The sequence below is a fragment of the Asterias amurensis genome, chromosome 21 (assembly GCF_032118995.1).
Source record: "Asterias amurensis chromosome 21, ASM3211899v1".
Lineage (NCBI taxonomy): Eukaryota > Metazoa > Echinodermata > Asteroidea > Forcipulatida > Asteriidae > Asterias > Asterias amurensis.
In genome coordinates, this window is record NC_092668.1 from 2328935 (window position 1) to 2352605 (window position 23671).

At 39.0% G+C, this 23671-nt stretch overlaps 1 protein-coding gene and 1 long non-coding RNA gene across 2 annotated transcripts in view; one reads left to right on the top strand and one right to left on the bottom strand.

Moving 5' to 3' along the window:
• The window catches only part of LOC139952952 (chymotrypsinogen A-like), a 43533-nt gene extending 25314 nt beyond the window's left edge, over positions 1 to 18219 (bottom strand). Inside the window, exons 1-2 of the mRNA XM_071952289.1 lie at positions 17840 to 18219; positions 346 to 688 (exon numbers count right to left, since the gene is read on the bottom strand). Coding sequence (XP_071808390.1) covers positions 346 to 688; positions 17840 to 18016 — 520 coding nt within the window. The 5' untranslated portion in view covers positions 18017 to 18219. The remainder of the gene's footprint in view (positions 1 to 345; positions 689 to 17839) is intronic.
• LOC139952954 (uncharacterized) overlaps positions 1 to 23671 on the top strand; it is a 37535-nt gene that overhangs the window by 13305 nt on the left and 559 nt on the right. The window lies entirely within an intron of this gene.

Consider the following 23671-nt stretch of genomic DNA (forward strand, 5'->3'; position numbering starts at 1 on the left):
CAGTATTAACGCTGCCTGATGTTAGTTAATAGCTTGGGATCGAGCTTAAAAGTGTATGTTTCATAAATTGCACAAACAAACGTTGCACCTTTAGTGAGTATTTTGGGTAGTTTTAATACTATGGACCTATACATGGGCACGTCTCCGATGGCCTTTATGTCACCAAATCGTCATTTTCTTTTAATAGTAATGTTATCTGAAAAAATTCTTGCCCCTTTTTGTTTTCCGAATTCAATGACATTTATGTACTCCACTCATCACCTGTGTAGCCCAAAGCACTCACAAAGCAATGCCATGCTTTTCTGGCTTCTCTTGCCCATAGGTTCGTCCCTAATTTCAACTTACCCGGTAGTTTTGAAGCGCGTCGTTCAACCTCGATACCGTCGGCTTGATACCCTTCTTCTCCCTGAGGTAAAACATTGATCCCACCGCTGCCACCAAAAGAATCCTTGTTCAGCAGGTAGTTTACAATTCTCACAAAGTAGCTGTCGGCCACCCTGTCCTGAAGGGACTGCCATTTCCTTTCTTCGTAGTTGGTTTCGTCATCACTGACGTCATCGGCCTCCTCATCGTCGGCCATCTTTTTATCCCATAATTCATGTTGTAGGTTGTTGTACGCAGCCGCAGATCGAGGACGGGAGGACATCTGCTCCTCAAAGAGGTCAAGTTTTCTGTTGTTGAATGGTTGCTGAAAACAGACAAATGATAATACATTTTACCCCTTGCGTTTTTCTGTGTGCTTTCTGACTCCCCCTCTCTCTCTCTCTAGTCATGTATTTCCACTTCACTGCCTGTTTATTACACATAGTTACCTGTTCATGTTTGTTGTAATTTTAGCCGTCGAGAAAGACTTTGTTAGGGTCAAAAAGTCAGGACATTAACTTTTGTTTCGCAAATAATAATACTTTCTGTACTTGTTGGAGACTATCATTGGCCAAGCCCCCTTTTCTTTAATACAACACGCTACACAATCCAAAAGTTATTGGGGTCAAAGTTGTCCCAAATCTCGGTTCAAAGGGCAGGAACCATTCTCTGGGATGGGCAACTAATGTACACATGGCTCTAAAACAATGACTAATCCTGATCCATTAGTTTTACAATTTTACAAAGGTTGCTTCTATTATATAGTTTACGAAGTGATTGAATTGTGGCCGAACGGTCAGGCGCTCTGGACTCCAGGTCCGTGTTTCTGTTCTGCAGAGTGTAGGTTCAAGTCCCGGTCTTGACACGTGTGCCTTTTCTTCAAGCCACTTAACCATTGTTGTCTTGTCCTTCGAATCGGACGTAAAGCCATTGTTAATGCACGTATGAACCCTAGGGGTTAACCTTGCGTTTTCTTGTATGATTCGCCGCCGATTACACCACAGCGACTTGTATACCGTTACACGTGGCTGGGTCTTCTGATTTGAAAGTAACAAACACTAAGAAATAATGAACACTTAAAAACAATGTGTATTTATTTAAAATAATTATTATAGGAAGCACTGTTCAGCTGTTGATTATTGAATTGAAGTTATATGATTGGGTGCCAAATTGCACCACAGCATCTTGTAGGCCGTAACATGTAATGAATGGGTCTTATTATGTGGAAAATATCCCTACACCTGTAGAACACTTTATACAAACAATGCATAATAGGAAGCCATGCATGTACAGATGCTGGTTACTGAACTGAAGTGATGAACCTATAATAAGTGACCTCGATTTGTAACTGTGGCAAAAACTACAATAATCGCCTATTGATTTCAAAGTCACCTACAGCTTTCGATGTTGCACAGAACCTCTCTTTAAGGTCAGATGTCCCTATCCTAGCAACTCGACCAAGCCATCGATGTGCTTGCCTCGTCTCTTTTTATTGCTACCCTTGATCTGAGGCCGGTTCAATATATTACAAATCATCCTTGACAAGTCTAATTAGCTTCTTCTTTGAGGCTGAGAGATTACAACCCAACTGCAATATTTGCTGCTCAGAGCTGATCAAACACAAGGGGGGAGTTCTTCTTTCTTGTCAGGCTACTATAATTTCTCCTGTGGCTATAGGTAGTGAAGGAGAGAGGGCTGGACAATTGAAGAGGGGATCATTTATAACCATTTCAAGGCGACAGGTGCGGCGGTCGATGGCTGAACCGATAAAGGGCTTTGGAGAAATATTTTCCAAAAGTATTTTTTGATAACTGCCTAAGGTGTACTAGTCCTCAAGGAACGTCAAATATCAATTTTCGGATCCAGTTTTGTAAACTTTATATTAAGATCTGTTGCTAATTGCCATATGAAAAAATACAACAATATTATTAGGCTATACTTTTTATACTTCCGTGCGTTGAAAGACAAAACAATACATAAAATTATTTATTATGAATATTAAGCATGAGTTGTCAACTTAGTTGTATTATCACCATTAATTATTTCGCATTTGTAGTCCAGCGGCTATTATTACTAAAACAATACACTGTAGGCATACATTGATAAATTCCTTCTTTAAAAAAAGTGCTGAGGATTTATTTACAAACGAAACTAAAAATTCAAGCCGAAAACGAGTACATAGCACACATTTTAAAAAGAGAAATCCATGCTTTGTTTAAAATCCTGGCAACTAAGGTATCAGACTATTTTAGTATCTGTTTGTTTTAGCACTTAATTTCGGAAAGATTAGTACACTGTTTCCTAATTGATAGCCTATTGCACACTACCACCTTAAAAATGTTTGTATGTGCAATTGGCGGCAAGCCACTCTGCGATGCACGATCGGCGCGACTCTTTGCGTTCTTATATGAGGCTTCCTTTCCACAGATATCATCGAATGTAAATATTGGCATCCGCGAGTAGGCAAGACCTCCAGAAAATTGTTTTCTTCAACAACGATGTAAATAAAATCAATGGGTTGATGTTAGATAACATCGGCTGGTGCAAACAGACATAATATCTGGACCCAGCATATTTTAACACTTTGATTGGTATTGTAAACACGAGGAAGAGTCGGCTTGCGGTCATCGAAAGACACTATCCGTCTTGTCGAACACAAAATTCATCACAGATGTCTTGCATCTGCTGCTGAACAAATCTTCTCTTGTATCCCGCCTTAGCTTTGGATAAGCCCCCCCCCCCCCTCCGTTTCATTGCCGTGAAAAGCATGTACTGCTTAATAGACAGAATTTCCAAAATATATTCATATAACTTCGGAGGACAATATCTCAACATTTTAACGAAAACTTTCACGGTGCAAAGTCATCAAAGTTGATTTGCATTTTGTATTATGACGAAACATGAGCATTTCATAATCAAAGACCTCAGAAAATTATCCCTGTGTGGATGTCGACGTGTACGAAATCTCCCGAGAAAATGTAACCAGTTCGTAATCTTATGTAACCGGAAACCACTCTTACGGGGATATCCTTCAGTGTCTCGCCTTCGTATCCTTCAAATTATTTATGAAACAGCTACTGGAAAAGGTTTGAGCTGCTTTCCGGACACCAAAACCTTTTGTTCTTCTTCTTCATACGAATGGGATTAACGTTGTAATATTATATGTTAGATTTCAACGGGAATAAAGAATATAAATTTTGGTTTTACCCTTACACCGATATCATTGTATACTCAGTACTTTTCCGAGTCCTGTGAAGAAGAAATATCACAGGCATATTACTCGGGTGGGATTAACGTTGCCGCACTTATATAAATAATTAAACTTAAATTCAAGACTCTTTTCTCTGCAATGCACATTAACACTAGGCAAGTTCTTTTTTTTATAGTATGCAAATGTAGCTACGAGGGTTTGTTGCACTTCACTTTAAGCTATAGCTGCTCCAGTTAAAGCCATCGGACACTTTCGGTAAACAGTATTGTCCAAGGCCCACACTTCTTGTATCACAACTTGTATATAAAATAACAAACCTGTGAAAATTTAGGCCCAATCGGTCATCGGAGTCGGGAGAAAATAACGGGAAAACCCACCCTTGTTTCCGCACGTTTCGCCGTGTAATGACATGTTCAAAATAAATCAACGAGAATTGATAATTGTTTTAATGTTTTCTCAAAAAGTAAAGCATTTCATGGAATAATATTTCAAGAGCAGTCTTTCACCATTACCTTCTGTAAACCCTGTAAGTTATTTGTAAATCTGTGAAAATCTGTTCCGAAAGTGTATAATGGCTTTAATAGTGAACAAACAATACAAGTGACTGAACGGCAAGATGCACTCTACGCTCCTGCATCTCAATTGAAAAGTCGAACAATAAGCCTTTGGATTATTTTATTTTCCCGGTAAAATTGCGGGGTTTTGAGTCATGTTCGGGTTGCATTAGATGAAGAGCCTACGTTTAATTGAGTTAAACAAAATAAATACTGCGCTAAATTTCAAGAAGCTTCTGAATAAGGCCTTTTCCTAACCGTGGTCTTAAGACGGTTCATGTAATCTTGGCCGTGATCCTTTTAGTACTGAAAGAAGAAGAGGAGTAGAATGGAAGTATTTTGTGTTCATAATGTTATAAGTGTCTCGAGGCATTGCATGGTGAGGTAACAATATATATTTGGTTTGCGGGAACACCATGTTTGTATCTAGAGTTCTCTTCAGAGAACTGTCTTGCTATAATTCTACTACTGCGGAGTAGTTTTCTGATTTTCTTGAGACCTCTCAGTTCCGAAAAGAACTGTTCTGCTGTTTTACTACTACCAGTATGGCCAGAATGTAGAAAATCAGCTGGGACTGCTAGTTTAGCTTATAGGATCGTTATTAACTTCACTACTACCGCGGAGCGAGTTCTTAATTGGTCTCAAAGTTTCGACTAGCTTTGTTTTAGTCATCGTCAGGAGACTGTCATTATTTATAATTGTGTACCGGGGATGGCAAAACTTTTGTACATGCACACCGATGTGTGTAAAAGCATGTGTACTTTCTCCAGTACCGACTCTTGTGGAAAAAAACAAGACAGGGTCTCGGGGAAAGCACTGAGTATACAGTATTTACACACATCGGTGTGTGTGTGGGTAAAAGTCTCAATAACAATGCTATTGATTCACAAATGCAGAAGTTAATTTAGTACACAACAACGTGAACCTGTTGTGTTTCCCGGTAATAAATAAAATAATTATCATTTTATTTCTATTCGTGAACATGTATAATGTTTTATTTAATTTATTGTATCGAAAGCTTCAGTCTTTCTGGCTGTCTTTTATGTGACAACGACCATGATGTAATTTTGTTGTGCCGAGTACGTCCTTAACGCTTTGGTGGCAACAGTTGGAATAACAAATGTGTCTTTGAATGCGAACACTTCTTTACGACATCAATGTTAAAATAAAATACCACATATACGGCACAAAAAATAAAAATAATAATAATCCTTAATAATTTAAGCCGAATAGAATGAATGTTTGGTCCTATTTGATTGACAGACTTGGATATTAAGTTCAACTGGATCAGACGCATTGAGAACGTCTGTGAGTAAGTTTGCAGTTTCTCTCCTGGGTATTCGTATGTGACCACATCCACGGTGTAAATTTTAAAAGATTTTACAGTTTTTGGCGAGTAAATCTTATAACATAAAGCCGAATAAAGTGAACGTAGTTTGATTGACAGACTTGTATAATATGTTCCACTGGATCAGACGCTGTATGAAATAGTCTGAGTGGATTTGTAGGTTCCAACAGCCAAATGGTGGGGAAGACTCAATGCAGAGATGAGATCCAGACCATTTTTCTGTAATGAAAACCCCGTGCTGTTAAGAGGGTCCAAGTGGCGCTGCTCTCAGACGCCTTTTTCCTTTTTGGGGGCGAGTTTAATTTCAGGGAATTGAAAGCTGATGCCGTGGTGTGACGTCACATTCATCGGGTGTCAAATCTTCATCTGAGTGGTTTCTTTTTCCAATCGCAAAATGGATGACGTAGTTTTTTTGTTATTGAACAAAATATCCTCTGGTTATTTGATTGGATTTGTTGAGAGAGAGGGGGATGGGTTTGGGATAGACGATGTGCACTACTTTTCTAGTAGGGAGATACAATTTTAGAAGACTTCCCATCAGTACTAATGAAGAGCTTTGGAAAATCAGAGTCGGCATTTCAAAAGACTGACAATTTCTAACCTTAGCGCGGGCTACTTTTGGTAAAAGTTTATACATTTAGACCGGGGCAACATTTAGGGATTGGGCTACATTTTACATTTTAGGGCCATGGCCCATTTCATGTCTCTGCTTAGTGCGGAATTCTGCGATTACAGCACAAGGACGTTCTTAAAGGTACCATAATAAGCGCATAGTTATTCGGTAAGCATGGCCGTAAATTGAGCACTGTTTGGTTAAAGTGTTCATCAGTCATAGCTTCGCGCATAAATTATTGTACTCGATGTGAAAATAGTATTATACCATAAGTTTACGTAGTAGCTGCAAAGCGCCCCAAGCATCCTATATTTATCAAAATATGACTCCTATATTAATGACAATGATCTTTAAGTGCGGTATTTACAATGTCACAAATATTATTCGCGCAATTTTGCCGCTTGACTTCTCTCCATTAAATATTAATAACAAGAATTGAATTTGAAAATTTATAATAAAGGAAACACTGATGGGCAACCGGTTTGCTTCCCCTGACGTTCATTATTTGATTTATTCCAATGCTCCGCTGAGTACACAATGAACATTACTCGAACGGCTTTCCAGAGAAATAGACTAAGTTAACAACAGTCTTCACAAAATGAATTATGCAACGGCGGTTCTATACAAAATAATCACCCAAGCATAAAACCATTTATCCCCAAAGGACAATCACTGCACGCAATCAATCCGGTCTTATATTAGTATCATTGTTTATCTTACTGTTAATCTAAGGAATCTTGATTAATTAATAAATAATGCAAACTGAAAGAGGAGAAGAGGAAAGCAGCGGTTGGTGGGGAGCAGCAGGTAGCCTCGCCGGGCAAGGTCGGGACGAAATAATGGCTCCCTGAGTGCCAGCACTCCGGGACTTTATGGAGTACACTTACCGGGGAAGAAAACTGCACCGCGTGCTGTAACTTGACTCGACCGTATACACTGGACTGAATGAAAGCAGGCACTACGTGGGTAAAAGGAAACCCACGAATATTTCATTACTTGTGCGGTACGTACAGTGCGAGAAATTATTTCAGTTCGCTGTGAATGATGGTTAGAAGCTCGATGGCTATGGTTTGTGTTTAGAAAATAATGGTTCTCAAATAAATTTGATTTTTTTTACCATCGTGAACATTCACAAAACTCTTCCTAACTTAAGACTAATCTAAGGACTTAGGACGAGTCCCAACCATGGACTGTAGCATGCAGACCTTAAGATTAATCCTAAGTTAAAACAAGTTACTCGTCTTAATTCGAGATAAGGCGAGTCCTAACTCTTTGTGAAATCGACCCCTGCCCTGTATTCTGACACCCCTAGGTTCCGGCAACCCATTGTTCCGACAACTCTATGTTCCGGCAATCCTCATCGTATTTACATGGTTAGGAACAGTTATCGAGGAAGAGTTATCATTGGCTATATGAGTGGTGCGCAGCGCGTACACGTGTGCACGTTGACATCAAAAATGGCGGCTAATGTGTAGTGCCATCCCAGTAATGACGTCACGTGATTGTCGCTAGGATTTGGCCAGGACGTCGACGATTGTCGCTTGGACTAGACTAGATTGTGACACTTCTGTGACAATAACTTATTGGAGTTACTCCACCCGTCCGGGAATGTACGTAGGGGGGGGGGGGGGGGGGCTCCGCATGCACTCTGTTCAATATTGTGCACAGCTGCAGTCCATAGTGTTGCAACAGAGAAGCAAAATATACATTCAATCCCTTTCCAAAATGTTGCATTTCCCAAGAGTGTCGTCAGTGCAGTAAAAACAAAACTTTTTTTTTATATCGACCACATTTTTTATGCAGTGCGTAACACACTGCCTCATTTCTCCTTCCGACAGTTTGTTGTTTATACCATGAGACAGATTCAGGCGTTGTTGATCATCACGTTATACCAAACCACAAAGTTGACAAAAATAAACAATGAACTTCGCTTAAAACTATTTACCTACAATCATGTTGTGCTGTTGATGACAGTGGCCTTTGACGTAGAGTTTATAGTCTTGTGGCCTTTCCACGCACACACTACGTCATGATAACAACGCAAAGGCTAACCACCGATCGCCCACACCCCCATGAGTGACATTACAGTTACTTTAACTGACTCTCGACCCATTATGCCGATTAAAAACTCATCTTTAAAGCTCTCTAGTTGATTATGAAATATAGCCCTAACAATTTTCCAAGTGAACTATATTAATATAATATTTTGGTTTTCGGTAGCTCACTGTGTGTGTATCTACTTGTCGGGGAATTTATGTTCTTTCGAGAACTGTCTTGCTATATATTTTACTACAGCGGAGTTGATTGTCGGAAATCGGAAGACTCCTCAGTTCTGTTCTGAAAATAAGCTGTACTGTTTGTTTAAAGACACTGGACACTATTGATAATTGTCAAAGACCATTCTTCTCACTTGGTGTATCTCAACATAATTATGCATAAAATATCAAACCTGTGAATATTTGAGCTCATTAGTCGTCGAAGTTTGGAGATAATAATGAAAGAAAAAATTACCCTTGTCACACGAAGTTGTGTGCTTCTTGAATTTGCTTGATTTCGATACCTCAAATTCTAAATCTGAGGTCTCGAAATCAAATTTAAGGAAAATTTCTTCTTTACTTCAGAGGGAGCCGTTTCTCACAATGTTTTCTTTTTTAAACTATCAACAGCTCCCCATTGCCTGTTACCAAGTAAGTTTTCATGTTAAAAAATATTTCGAGTAATTACCAACAATGCAATGCCTTAAATCCCATGAACTATCTACTTTGGATTTGACTGCATTATGCTAAGTGAAAGCAGCATAACTCCTATATTGTTTTAGTCAGTTAGTCATACATACTGTTTATACAATTCTCAGTATTGAATTATTGGCAAGTCCCCTGAGTTTTTTCCCCATCCGTAAAAGACACTTGAGTTTGTGTTGAAAGTGCATTAGGGTTGTGTTGGGTCGGTCATAGGAGTGGGTAGACCCCTCTCGAACCGGGGCCTCCTCGGCGCGGCCGTGACGGACGAGGGGTACGCTCCTGCTTCGAGAAGCGGCTTGACTTGTGGGGTGCATGGAGGTCGTTCCCCCGAGTCGCTTAAAACAAACTCCCGGGTCAAAATATCACCAGAATAAATAAAAAAACCTCTTTGGTTAAAGGCACTGTACACTACTGGTTATTACTCAAAATTTTGAGTATAATTCTAAGCATAAAAACTTACTTGGTAACAAGCAATGGAGAGCTGTTGATAGTATAAAACATTGTGAGAAACGGCTCTCTCTGAAGTAACGTAGTTTTTGAGCCTTTTATTAAGCATCTGAAAGCACACAAAGTATTACAGCAATTTTTTTTCTTTTTCATTATTCTCTTGCAACTTCGATGACCAATTGAGCCCAAGTTTGCACCGCAGGTTTATTATTGTATGCATATGTTGGGATACACCAAGTGAGAATACTGGTCTTTGCGATTTCAAAACGTGTCCACTGCCTTTAAAGACTACCATCGTACAATACCACGTGTAGATTCAAACTTGTTACAGCCAGTCGTGATGCAACTGCTTTATATACTTGTCAACAGCAGGTGTGTTCAACCACCTGCCTCCATTAGACGTTTGCATTGATATTTTACTCTTTGCTACTTCCCAATGTACTTTAAGATCAAAGTATAGCTTTATAAGTGCATCAGTCCAGCTTCCGTTTTTTTATTCCAAGGTAATTTACAATTTTTGTTTAAAGGCACTGGACACCTTTGGTAAAATTGTCAAAGGATAGTATTCTCACATGGTGTATCCTTCATTACATATGCATAAAATAACAAACCTTTAAAAAATTTAACTCAATTGGTCATCGAAGTTGCAAGAGAATAGTGAAACTAAAAGCACACTTTTGCACAAAATATTCGTGTTTTTTCCACGAATTTAAATTTCGAGACCTCGGGTTTAGAATTTGAGGTCTCGAAATCAAGCATCTGAACGCACACAACTTCGTGTGACAAGGGTGATTTTCCTTTCATTATTATCTCGCAACTTCGATAACCGATTAAGCTCAAATTTTCACAGGTTGTTATGGTATGCATATGTTGAGATACACCAAATGAGAAGACTGGTCTTTGACAATTACCAATAGTGTCCAGTGTCTTTAAAAGATGCATGTTTTAAAAACTCCTCTGTTTTTTGTTGCTTCATTTTTTCCGCTTTTGTTTGCTCTTCTCTTTCACCTAAAATGTTTTCGACAAATTCTTCTGGCACTTTCACTTTTACACAAATCTTCACTTTTAAATACATCAAAATAAGAGATTTGTTAAGTCATCCTTTATTATTAGAGAAAACACAAAGTATTAATATTCTTGGCAACAACAAATCACAGCAACTCCTCTTTCGCTATAGTAAACACACATTGTTGAAACTGTTCCGAAGAGTTCCTGTATTTGATCGAAACAGTTCAAACACTCTACCCGTCCATTTGGTCGAAACCACGGCGTCTATAGAGCTTCCTCCCGCCCATTGAATCAATACCATGTGGCTTGTCGAGTGGAACTTTTTCCTCGGCTTTGCTACTCAGAATATTGTCTTAATGTACGTTTACTGTACATCAGACATTTCTGAATACGTTAGTGGATGTTAAACACGCGTCGATGCTGTGACAAACCCAAGTTCATCAGGGTTCAAGGTTCAAGGTTCAGAAATGTCCAAAGCCGTGTACTAGGTTATGTACGAATTTGCAGTTACGGCTACGTTACGGCTAGATGTCTACGTCATCATGTGTTGAAGTATAGGACGCCCTTAGCAACACCCTTAGCAACAGTCGTAGCCGTAGTGTAGCTGCCAGTTTCGGATACGGCCTAACACTACTATTTGGCTGCAGCTCCTATTGGTTTTGTAAACGTTTTCCAACTGTGGACTTTTCCCAAACCGTGGATCGTATTGTCTCCTTTTGTTATAGGTCCTCGGTTTGAATGTGTATTTTTACTCACAAAATAAACCGAGGTCGCTCTACACTCAAATGACGTCATCTGCATATACCGTTTCGCAAATACCTTTTTTTTGCGCAAGCGTTAACTGTTGAATGAGGTGGTCTTGCTAGGGATCAAACTTGAACGCTAGCTAGACCAGCATGCACCTCATTCAGCGCCCACAGCGCGCGCACCGAGTATTTGCGATATTACAAGGTATATTAAGGTCTCATACAAGGTTTGCGCAAAGTCAGTTGTCTTTTTGAAGGTACCATTGATTTTGGCAGTGTGGTATTCTACTTCAGCTCCTCATCCCAGGCTCATGTCCAGATTGTTTTTGAGCACATTCGTTCAAACGAAATATCTATAGAAACCTAGAGTTTGTTCCCCAAGAGCTTCACATGGGGTCTAAAGCCAAGGCAAGAATTGCAGTCCAATCTTGATCTGTTTGTGAAATCAGCGATATTAAAATCAAAACTTAATTATGTTGGATTTTTTAAAATTATTTTTCTGGCATTGAGTGCAACAGCAGTGCAGATCCGTTGTAAAGACAGCCTTACCTTCAATGTTTGGATGGAACTTGAAATTAAAACCCCCGGGGCCGCCGGTTTCATTCAGAGTCGGTTTTAATGGGTCACCTTGGGTCCTTATTATTCGGTAGGCTTTGGACCAACGCAGTTCCCGATGGATTGGCGGGAAAAACAGTGGAGTTTTCCCGCGCTGCTCAATGCTGTCGATTCGCTCGGCGCGGGTTTAGCGGAGCCAGAGATAATGATAATGAATTTCCCCCTCAAAGTCTCCTCGTGAAATATGACCTCAAGAAACATAATACATATCTCGAACGCAATACCCCCCCCCCCCCCCCCCCCGATGATGCTGGATGGGTCTCGTGTGGCTATGAGACAAAATAATGCATTTTCGTACATTATGATATCTGACACACACAATCACGTCAGTCCTGGACGAATTTGTGAATTTTTTTTATAGCATTTTCCCCCGGGTGCTCATTTTATGGACGGGAGCGGAAATGTACACGGGGCAGGACTCTGTACAACGTGAATTGTCGGATTCGGAAATACAAGCCGCGGCTTCCGAAACAAATTTATGACTTCGTTTGACTGGCGAAGTGACCCGAGTTGATAAATGTCTTCTCAGACGAGGCGGCGAAGCATGAATAAATGACGGCAGAGGTGCTTACAAGAACGTCTTCCCTCTATCCTTCCCCCTCAAGATGTCTGTAAAACAGTTTTGTAGAAAGCCTTTTGGATGAGCTCCTTGTCATTAATTGCGCATTTGTACTTCAGAATTAGAAATTTGACTCGCGTTTCAAAAAATCAATTTTTTAAAACGTCACTCAATGTTTTCCCTTACCTCCCTATAATTTACTCGCTTTATAGCACCAGCACATTTCTTCTAAGCAATATTGTATTTCTTTCCATACAGTTATAAGGACCCAATGCATTTAAAACAGTCAATAGGCCTAATGTTACCCCAAAAATGTCTCATTCAGTTTTTTATCTAAAAGACGTTGGACCGTTTTGGATCGAAAGCTAGCCATCTATAAACCTACGTTTAAACAAAAAACAAATGTTGTCTTAAATACGTTATAGGCTACTTTTGAAAGCAGCTGTTTATATGATCTAACTAAAGTTAGTGCCATTTATTTTAAAGGCAGTGGACACTATTGGTAATTGTCAAAGACTAGCCTTCACAGTTGGTGTGATGACCGATTGAGCTCACATTTTCACAGGTTTGTTATTTTATGCATATGTTGAGATACACCAACTGTGAAGGCTAGTCTTTGACAATTACCAATAGTGTCCACTGCCTTTAAATCAACCTTTTGCTTTTGACAAGTGCACTTAGGTATCCGATTTGTGAACTCTTGCGGTAATGGACTGTGATTAATAAGAATTCCTAATGACTTCTTGGAAAGAAAAAAATCTACGTTTCCAACTTTATTAAAATACTGTTAGTGTCTCTTGAGTTTACTGAATAACGTCCAATATTAAAGGATTTGGGTACTTTTTGCAACACAAAACACAATGTCGAGATATTTACATTAAACTTACAACATTTGAAGATATGACGGTAGTCATTTTTGTTTTGGGTGATTTTCCCAGAAGTATGCTATTGATCAGGCAAGGATGACACACGCCCCCTTCCACCCACCCTCCTCCCCAGACAAAACATCTTAACCATAAACTAACTGGTTTGGATACCGACTACGTAAGCCTACCAGACTGTGTGCACACACAATGCTAGCAATATCTCTCCAGTATTTGCATTTCATTTTTTTCATCAAGCGAAGCTCTTTGAGTTTGGTTGACTCGACCGTAAAACACGTTTGAAATTGTACACGCTCGCTTACCACGCTGTAGAGATCTATATCCCTATAACCGCGTGGATACAAAACGGCCTTTGAAATTGTGGAGGGAAACAGAAATTGTGAGGTGAGCATGCAGGGGAGATCTTTCAGACGGATGAAGCACGATGCTCGAAGAAAGCGAGGGAACCTTTTTATCTCTAGCGTCTTGGGTGAACACAGCACTCCAACCGCGGCGGCTTGATGCAAAGGGACGGGGGAGCAAACTCTGTTTGCTTAGTCAAGTGAGACGGTGTATGAATGGGTAGCTTCTGAATAACGGTTTCTCACTATATTCTGAACTTGGGCGGCCGGGGAATGGGAACAATTCTTGATGTTTAGCTGGGGTCAGGACACTATTGGATGTGAATGTTAGGTCGATAACGTCTGGTTGTGTGATGAACAGATTCATCTGATATAATTTTATATTTATTTGGAAACTTGATTCCTAAGCCTTTAAAAAGAAAATATTTATTGGGTTACAGAGTCAAGTACTCATTGCTGACTTGTTTTAATATACTTAGATGATAAAGTTACCACACATAGAGGGTCATTATGATTTTTGTCCAAGCTAAAGTTCTAATTTTCAAGGGACTTTTAAAGACTAATTTTGTTTGAAAATTTATTTTGTAACGATTGCTTTATATATTATAATCAATCAACATTGTTTTATGTTTTGTGTTACGCATAGAGGCTCCTGCATTATGCACTTTATAAGTTTTTCCATTTCAGATACATTTATTTCTTGTCAACATTAATCAATACAGTGTGATAACATTGTTCAGAAAACATATAATAACTTGTACTAAGGAAAACTTAATGAATAAAAAATAGAAAAATAGCTTGACGTTAACATGCAGGAAAAAGAAGAAGCAAAAGCTTTTTTCCCCTCTTCCCTAATAGCAAGGACAATTTACACAAAAACGAGCACTATCAAACAAAAGGGACATGGACATTATGCATGAGTGAGACTGGGCAATAGATAAAATATTCACTAAAAAATGTACAGTTGTGTATTAAAATAAAAGAGATATATTATTAATAAGTAGTATATAAATCAATAAAAATCTTCTTATAAGCTTTTTACGAAAAGAAAGAAAAAATGACTGACTGTTGTTTAAGATCTGCATTAAGGCTATTCAAGTAAAGGACCCCTTTATGAAACACACCCTTTTTAAAAAACTGACAATTGCTTTCCACAAGAGTGGTTATAGTAAATCGACAATTTTAGTTTGACATCTATTAAGGCCACTTAATGCCAGCTATACGTCATAAATGCTGGCTTAATTTATTGATGCAATTTCTGAAACCCTTTTACATTTCCGCGATGTACGTGACATTTATACAACTCTCTGTATACTGCAGGGATACAAAAGCATGATGATGGATCATATAGTTGATGGAAGAGAACAGAAATTGCTTCTTCCGGGAGACGGGCACAAATCCTTTAAAGACACTGGACACTATTGGTAATTGTCAAAGACTAGTCTTCACAGTTGGTGAATCTCAACATATGCATAAAATAACATACCTGTGAAAATTGGAGCTCAATCGGTCGTCGAAGTTGCGAGAAATTAATGAAAGAAAAAATACCCTTATCGCATGAAGTTGTGTGCTTTCAGATGCTTGATTTTAAGACCTCAAATTCTTAATCTGAGGTCTCGAAATCAAATCCGTGGAAAATTACTTCTTTCTCGAAAACTACGTCAATTCTGAGGGAGCAGTTTCTCACAATGTTTTATACTATCAACCTCTCCCATTAATCGTTACCAAGTAAGGTTTTATGATAATAATTACTTTGAGTAATTACTAACAGTGTCCACTGCATTTAAAGGGTCTGGGTACTTTTATATGAAACAAAACACAAAACATTCACAGACTTACAACACGATTTGAAGATACTGATGGTTGAAGCTTCCCTTAAAATATTATATGCTGAGGTACTGTAGTTTTTGAGAAATGAGTAAAACAATTTCACGATAAGAATTGTCGTCTCATGAGACGAAAAATATTTAAGCATGTAGGCCTACAACGGATTTACGCGACTCCTGAAAACTTTGCTCTGTGATCTCACCTTTTTTCACTAAAAAACTAGACGACTCATGAAACTGAACTTCTAGAGATAAAAACTATTACATACACCTTCATTTACAGCGAGTAAGGATTCATGTCATGACCAAAAACTTGATTTACAAAAGATATCAAAGCCCTTTAAATGGAAAGAAACGGAGGACAAAAATGAACAAAACTTGGTCTCTTGTTTCGAGATGTGCGGTCGTCTCTTCTCACTTGGGTCCAATCTGATGAAACCGCCAACCTCATAAACAATGACCCGTCGAATTGCCATGGGCCTCGTTACACGAGACAGTTCTTTTAGTTTTCCCCTAAAGACGAACAGAGTATACTGTTCGAAACGTCGAAACCACAACGGTCTTGTTCAGAGCCGACACTCCCACAAAGGAGATTTAATACATGAACTGTCTGATATTCATGAAATGTAAAGGCACTGTTACACAATGCAATTTTTGCAGTCTTCTCCTGAAGACGAGCAGAGTATACTGTACGAAACGTCGAGACAACACCGGTTCTTTTCAGAGCCAACACTCCCACAAAGGAGATTCAGTACATGGTTGTACCCGCAAGTAAACTATAGTTTATTCTTCTTTTTTCACACCATGCAAAGCTACAATCATCATTTTGCAGGCAACTTGGAGGCAACCAACTACAGTACTACGATCCTCAAGAAAAATATGTCAACATACAAATGTGAATGTCTTTTAAAGCCAGTGGACACTATTGGTAATTGTCAAAGACCAGTCTTTTCACTTGGTGTATCTCAACATATTCATAAAATAACAAACCTGTGAAAATTTGAGCTCAATCGGTTGTAGAAGTTGCGAGATAATAATGAAAGAAAAAAACACACTTGTCACACGAAGTTGTGTGCTTTCTGATGCTTGATTTCGAGACCTCAAGTTCTAAACTTGAGGTCTCGAAATCAAATTCATGGAAAATTACTTCTTTCTCGAAAACTACTTCACATCAGAGGGAGCCGTTTCTCACAATGTTTTATACTATCAACCTCTCCCCATTACTGGTAACCAAGAAAGGTTTTGTGATGATAATTATTTTGAGTAATTACCAATAGTGTCCACTGCTTTTAATTCTTCTTGCAGTTTTCTTAGAGTTTTTTTTATGCCTGTAAATTGCCTCGTGTGCCATGGCCCTAGGGTTCATTGCTCTATGAGACCTTCTCAAAATTTTCGCCGAGAGTTCACATTTTGTGAACAAATATTTACACTTTACGGCACCTTATTGCTGCGCTGACTGTGATCGAAAAACTCCGTCATTTGGCCTGAGTTTAAATTTTACAATTTGCGAGAATATTATTCCCCCTGCTGTGCGAACACGTAACTATGACGTAACTATGACAACGCATGTGTCCAAGCTTTCATAAATTATATTTGGATTCAGAAAAAAAAGAGAATGTTGTTCATAATCACTATCTCCATATGAATTAACCACGCGTCAAAACACACAGTTATGGTCGACCGGGTAACAATGGCTTATTTGCTAACAATACAAAATTGCGGGGGAGTTGGTAATTACTTGTGGTTGATTAATACTTGGCTGCATTCAACCACATAGAGGAATCATGAAATCAAACAATAATTGAAATCAAAGACTATTTTCTTTGAAAAGAAACTCATGAATTTACCCAAATGACTTTATAAAAAACAGGTCCACCCACATCGCCAAAATTCGGCAACAAAAATCTCCCCCCTTCTCTCTTGGGTGTGTTGTGAAGTGGACTAGACTGGTTTAGACTTCGAGAAAGATGTTGCTAGTGTATCTTGACTTTAAAGAAATGACTATTTAATTGACAGTTCCATCCACATCGCCAAAATTCGCCAACAAATACAACCTCTCTCTCTTTAAATTTCTTATAAATTCCACTGCCATTGTTACCAACTCGTAAACCTTTTTATTTGTGTTGTGATTAAGACTTCGGAAGATTCTGCAAACGTCTCTTGACTTTACCAAACATGACTCTACAAATAACAGGTCCATCCACATCGCTAAAATTCGCCACCAAGTACACCCTCTTTTTTTTCTTCTTTACATTTACATGTTTATGTTGACACACTTGTATACCTGTGTTTATTGTGTTGAGTTATGGTTTAGATTTCGAGAAAGATTCTTGACTCTACCAAAATTACTCTATAAATAACAGGTACATTAACATCGCCTAAAGTTGCCACCAATCTTTTCATACCTGCTTTTGGACACATTTAGACTTCGAACATGACTCTACAAGGGTCAAAACGTCCGGCCATTGACTCGTTGTTTGTGTGTGCATATCCCACAATATACTAACATTAGATGTATGTAGTACTATTACTCTATAACACACGATCTGTTTCAATAATTTAAAAATATTGCACCGTACTCACCCAATTATTGTGTCTCTCCGCATCGAAAGGGGCCGGAGGAAAGTGTCGCGGGGCCGGGTCCCCTTCACTGTCATCGTACGGCGAGGCTAAAACACCAACAGAAGAACACACCAAAACGAGCAGTAGTCCACATATTATGGCTCTAAAATAAAATTGCCCCGGCGGGCCACGACTCATGATGCTAAAGGTTTGCCTCTATTAGCAGCAGTAGTTTTTCTCAACCATGCGTTGTGTATGCAAATAATATAGGCGAAACTGAGTAAAAAAAGTCCACTGGAACTGGTTGCTTTAGGAGTGAGTCCAGCACCCATGGCCAGCCGAGTTAAATACCCGCCAACGCATTGCGATTTTTTTTTTCTTTCTAAACGGACCGCGCGTGTGTTGTGCCAGACTTTATGTTTACCGCTTACGATTCTGGCGCTCTTTCCGCGGAACTACCACACGTGTGTTTGTGTGCGTTGAGATCGTGGTCGGCATTAGAGGTTCATGATTGGACGAGAAGGAAGGGGGGGGGGGTCTGAAGACATATAATGAGGTAGGTGACTTGTCCACCTAGAGGGATGGATGCTGATAATGAGCAGGGGTGGGAAACAAGAGGATGTTTTGGAGGGATGACGAGTTGTCCACGAGGATGAATTGTATCAGGGTACTGAGTGGCTATCTGATGTGTCGCCCTCAGCTAGTAGCTAGCCCCAGTTGATGTCGTTGCAATTTCATGGCTCGGCGGGTGTGCAATGAATGAGTGGCGTGTATCATGTAGCATCGTGTTGATCATTACGAACATGAACAACTTTGCTCCGGGAGCTCGCTGCAAATTTGTCCGTTGAAATTTCTCTTTTCTTTAAAGTGGGTGCCAGACCATTGGGAACTATTTTTATGTTGAGGAGAGTGCTGTGCTGGGGCACCTTTGTAAGACAAAAAATCACATTGTTTGTCCTTATGAGAGTACTCAAAGGCAACTTGCTCAACGGCACTGAACACTATACTGGTATTAATTACTCAAAATAATGGTTAGCATAAAAATTTACTTGGTTACAAGCAACTGAGAGCTGTTGATAATGTAGAACATTGTGAGAAACGGGTCCCTCTGATGTAACATAGTTTTTGAGAAAGAGGATGCCTTTTGGGGCATCTGAAAGCACACACATTTGTGCAACAGTGGTGTTTTTTCTTTCATTATTTTCTCACAACTTCGATGAACGGTTGAGCCAAACTTTTCGTGGTTCGTGGATGCATGAGATACACCAAGTGAGAATACTGGTCTTTGACAATAACCAAAGCGAAACCTTCCTAATCATGCTATATTGGGATACTAAAACCTGCCTTCATTCGAATATAGACGTTTTTTCTCTCTTGTTTTGTTGCGTTGATCCTGCTTTATGTCAAACTGTAATTATTGTGGGAGGACGAAATCCAAGGCTTTGCCGAGTATCAAAACTTCCACGGTACGAGGGAAATAGAAGGGCGACCACTGCTGACGTGCGCTAACCTGCTCTGGTCAAAACGTTCGCATAAAATTGACAACCTCTTTGGAAGACTCCGGTCTGAGGAGAGATTCGAACCGGCATCCACAGAGGTGAAAAGCAGGGGAAAGAAACCACTTAGCCAACCTGATCCCCCATGTCATCTCATCATAATATAGCCATTGATGCTCTTGTAATACGTGTACACAATTGTCATTCCGGCATAATGACACCACCGATCTGAGAAACTATAATAATGAATTTCTGTATTTAATATAAAAGGGATTTACAATGGCAGGTGCCGTTACTTGTTATAGACTCACCCCGGGGACGGCTTTACTTACCAACTACTAATGTTATATTTATGACTATTAACCACAGAGTTTGCTTCTCAATTTTTTGACTTAAACGGCGTTTTTTTTTTTTTCTTTTTTTTTTACGTATAAATACGGAACAACCGGAACAATGATCCGGTTAAATAATTTTGTATAAGAATAAGAGCCTAGGCAATGTCTATTGAGTTTCCTTTGTTTCGCGTTTGAAACGTATTATGGAATGATCAAACTCTGTGTGATCAAACCCAACTTCACCCGTGTTCCAGCCGACCATAATATTTGACAAGTAATTTGTTATCGGTCCTTGCCAATGGTTCTCGTCTGCTTTCAGCACCTGGCACTTACAAAAACCCTAGCGTCATCTTCAATCCTACACATATATATATTTCCCGCTTTTTTTCTGGATCCTTCCCTTCATCCCTTTCCCCTCTTTTTTATATAAATGGATATGTATTTGTTTGTACTTGTGTATGCCTCTAAGGAAGGTCCGGTTTGGATCGAAAGCTAAGGCCATCTACCCTACTCATTTATGATTTGTACTCCCAGTGAGAACATTATGCACGTTGTACACTTTGGCTGATCTTTCAGATCGGTTCTTAATCTCAGGTGTTGCAGAGTTTCCACATCTGTTTTTAAATCTCGGTCTCTCTGGCTGGCGTTAATCTGTTTTTAAAGGGAAGGTAAACGTTTGATAATCACTCTTAAAATTAACGGCAATAAACCATTTATGGCCAGACGCGTATTGATGCTAAAACAACATTTTGAGAAACATTTCACTCTCAGAGTTGTGATCATGTGAAGGTATGCCTCAGACCGTGTATTTTTAAGGGGATATATTTGTCTTTTGTCTGGTGGTTTGGTATTTCATGCATGTGATTTGCCCTTCGCTCCATCTTAATTAACATAAATACATTTCACTGTGCATTTTTTCAGTTCAGCAGGTTTATGTGATTGAGTCACGTGTCTTATTAGGCCCTATCCGAACCCACTTGCAATCTAAATACCAACCTTAAAAAAGCATATTGCGTCAACAATAATTTACATATCCATCCATATTGATTTTCTTTGATTATAAACTATGGCGTGATCAAAACAAATTTACACGCAATTCATTTATTTTACGGACTCCTCCATATTCATAAAACACTTACCTTGGACAAAAAGACCGCGCAGAATATTTTTTTTTCCTCTTTCGCAATCGGTCTTAATAAAGGAACCCTTCCAACAACATCGCCTCTAGATTAAAATCTCTAGTTGGAACTGACAGGAGCTTCTTGTCAGTCCATCTCAATCTGAAGTACATCAGACGCATCGACGGCGATTGAAGGCGTCCAGTCAAGCATTTTGCTCCCTGTTCAATGTATGGCCGTTAAAGGCACTGGGCACCTTTAAAGGACATGTAGCTGATTTCACGAAACGCTAGGATTAATCCTAGCCCTATAAAGGACTCTTTCTCTGTACACAGGTACTACTGTAGTATAATACGAAAGTGTAAGGCCGCCAGGGCTCGATCCTATCTCGAGTTACGGGACGAGTAACCCTTCCTTACTTAGAATGGGTTCAATGCGTTGAAACGTCTTCAGATACGGAACTTACAACTCGTCTTAAGTCCTAAGATAGGAAGTGTTTGGTGAAATCTACGGCATGGCCCAATTTCATAGAGTTGCTTAAGCACACAAATTTATTAAGCATCAACAATTTTGCTTACTGGAAAAGGGTTACCAGCTAAAATCATGTAATGTGCACAGGTTGTGACTGGTTCTCTGCGGGTTTTTTTCTCTTATAAGCATAACTTCATTTTTTAAGCAACATTTTCCGCTTAAGCAGCTTTATGAAAAAGGGTACTGTATTCTCACTTGGTGTATCCCAACATAATTCATAAAATAACAACCCTGTGAAAATTTGGACTCAATTGGTCATCGATGTTTATTAAAGGCTTCTTGCCTAAAGTCTTTTTGAGTGAGAAATTCCCCCTTTCTCAAAAACCACGTTACTTCAGAGGGGGCCGTTTCTTTCTTCTGTTTTTTTTTGTGCTCGTTACCAATTAAAATATTATGCTAATCTATATTTTTTTAGTAATTGCCAACAGTGTCCAGCACCTTTAATGTTCGAACTAAAAACAAAACTGCTTTGCATTTGAAGAAGAAGAACAAATAATAACCATCTGGAGACTGCATTAAAACATCCATATCTTACTAATAAATGTTTTTTTTTCTATCATTTAATAGCAGCATTGAACATCAATAGAACCTGTTTTGAGTTTTAGGAGATCGTTGGTTTTTGTAATAGGCCTATTTACAATAGGTTAATGGACTTGGTTCACGACTCAAGGTTGCCATTTAAACATTATTGGCCACAAATTGTTGGGGAAAGGGAAAAGGAAAAGGGGAAGCAACCGAAAGATATGGAGACAATGAGCTGCGAACGTATGCACTCTAAATAAAAACCCTCCAATGCCAGAATTTACATGGATTCCGTGTTGTAGTGGCCGTGACCCATAGACTGAAACTGGTCCAAAATGTTTTAGTTTTTGCTTTGATCATGCGTGAGTAACACTCTTCAAGAAATGACCTGGGATTTCAGGGTCGATTTGTTGACCCAAAAGTTCATATAGTAGCCCTATCGTAGGATACCGGTTCTGTTGTGGAGCGCCTTCGGCTAAAACAAAAGTAAACAACTTGCTGCAATAAAGTTGTATAGTTCGGCCCTTTAAAATAAACCGAAAGACATCCAACCAGGGCCCAAGTTTATAAAGCAGTTTGGCAGAAAGTAAAATTGCTAACTTCTTTGCTTAGCGAGATGTAAACTAAATGGAAAGCCGGCTGGTAACAATATCTGCTTTTATTTAGAACAATACAAAACAAAATAAGGGAGAAAAATTGAATTGCGACTGAGATCTTGTCAGTCATCGTTATGCGATTTTATTTTCAATGGTTGATTATTAAAAACGGAGCAACTGCCCTCTGCTACTTGAACAAGATACTCTGTTCCAATAAAATGACGAACAAAAAAAAACCTTTCAAGGAGTTGTTGAAGTACGGGATTGAGTTATTCTGTATTCGATTTTCCAATCTCATTAACCATGGGATTGTTAAAGGGAAGGTAAACATCAAATGCAGTTGGGGGGGGGGGGGGGGTTGCTGTCATGAGTGTAAACTATGGTCCTTTTCGAAACGACGGCTTCGGCTTTTTAATCGGCTCAGGCTAGCTTGGCCCCGCCGGTTGATTTGACAATATTGCGCGTGCTTTGCGTATACAGGGTGTGGGGGATGGTCATGCTTACTGTTTTATAATAAAAACAACTCACGGCAGTGTCAAAACTGTGGTTGTTATAAGCACAAGCTGACAAGCCTTTTTTCAGTAAAAAAATATGAATAGGTATTTGCATTTTCCAGCGTTATTATTATTATTATTTTTTTTCTTTTCTTAGTGTGCTGATTACATGTTCAGGTATTGCCTGGGTTAATTTAAGCTTATTTGTCTGCTTAATTTAATAAAGTTTTATAATTTGGTTTCATCTACCATTGACAATAATTGACAAACCAATTTCGTTATACACACAGGGTGCGGGCAGCACAGTTTTGTCCGGCCCTCGCCTAACCAAATCTGTAGCTAATTAGTGTGTACAATGGTGTTAAAGGGAAGGTATGGTGTGCTAGCCTCTCTTAAAAGATTTGGGTACTTTTTCAAAATGTCCACAGATTTTCACTAAACTTACACGGTTTGAAGATAATGATAGCAGAACGCTTCCCTTCAAATATTACTTGCTGAGGTGCTGTAGGTTTTGAGAAATGGGTAAAACAAGGCACAAAATAGTTTTCGTCTCATGAGACGAAAATTATTTTAGCATGTAAAAACCCATTGACCAGTTATGATGAACATATCATAACTGGTTAATACGTTTTACATGCTAAAACTGAGACGAAAGTTGTTTTACTCATTTTCTCAAAAACTACAGCACCTCGGTAAGTAAAATTTCAAGGAAAGTTTTTTACTATCATAATCTTCAAACTGTGTAAGTTTAATGTCAATCT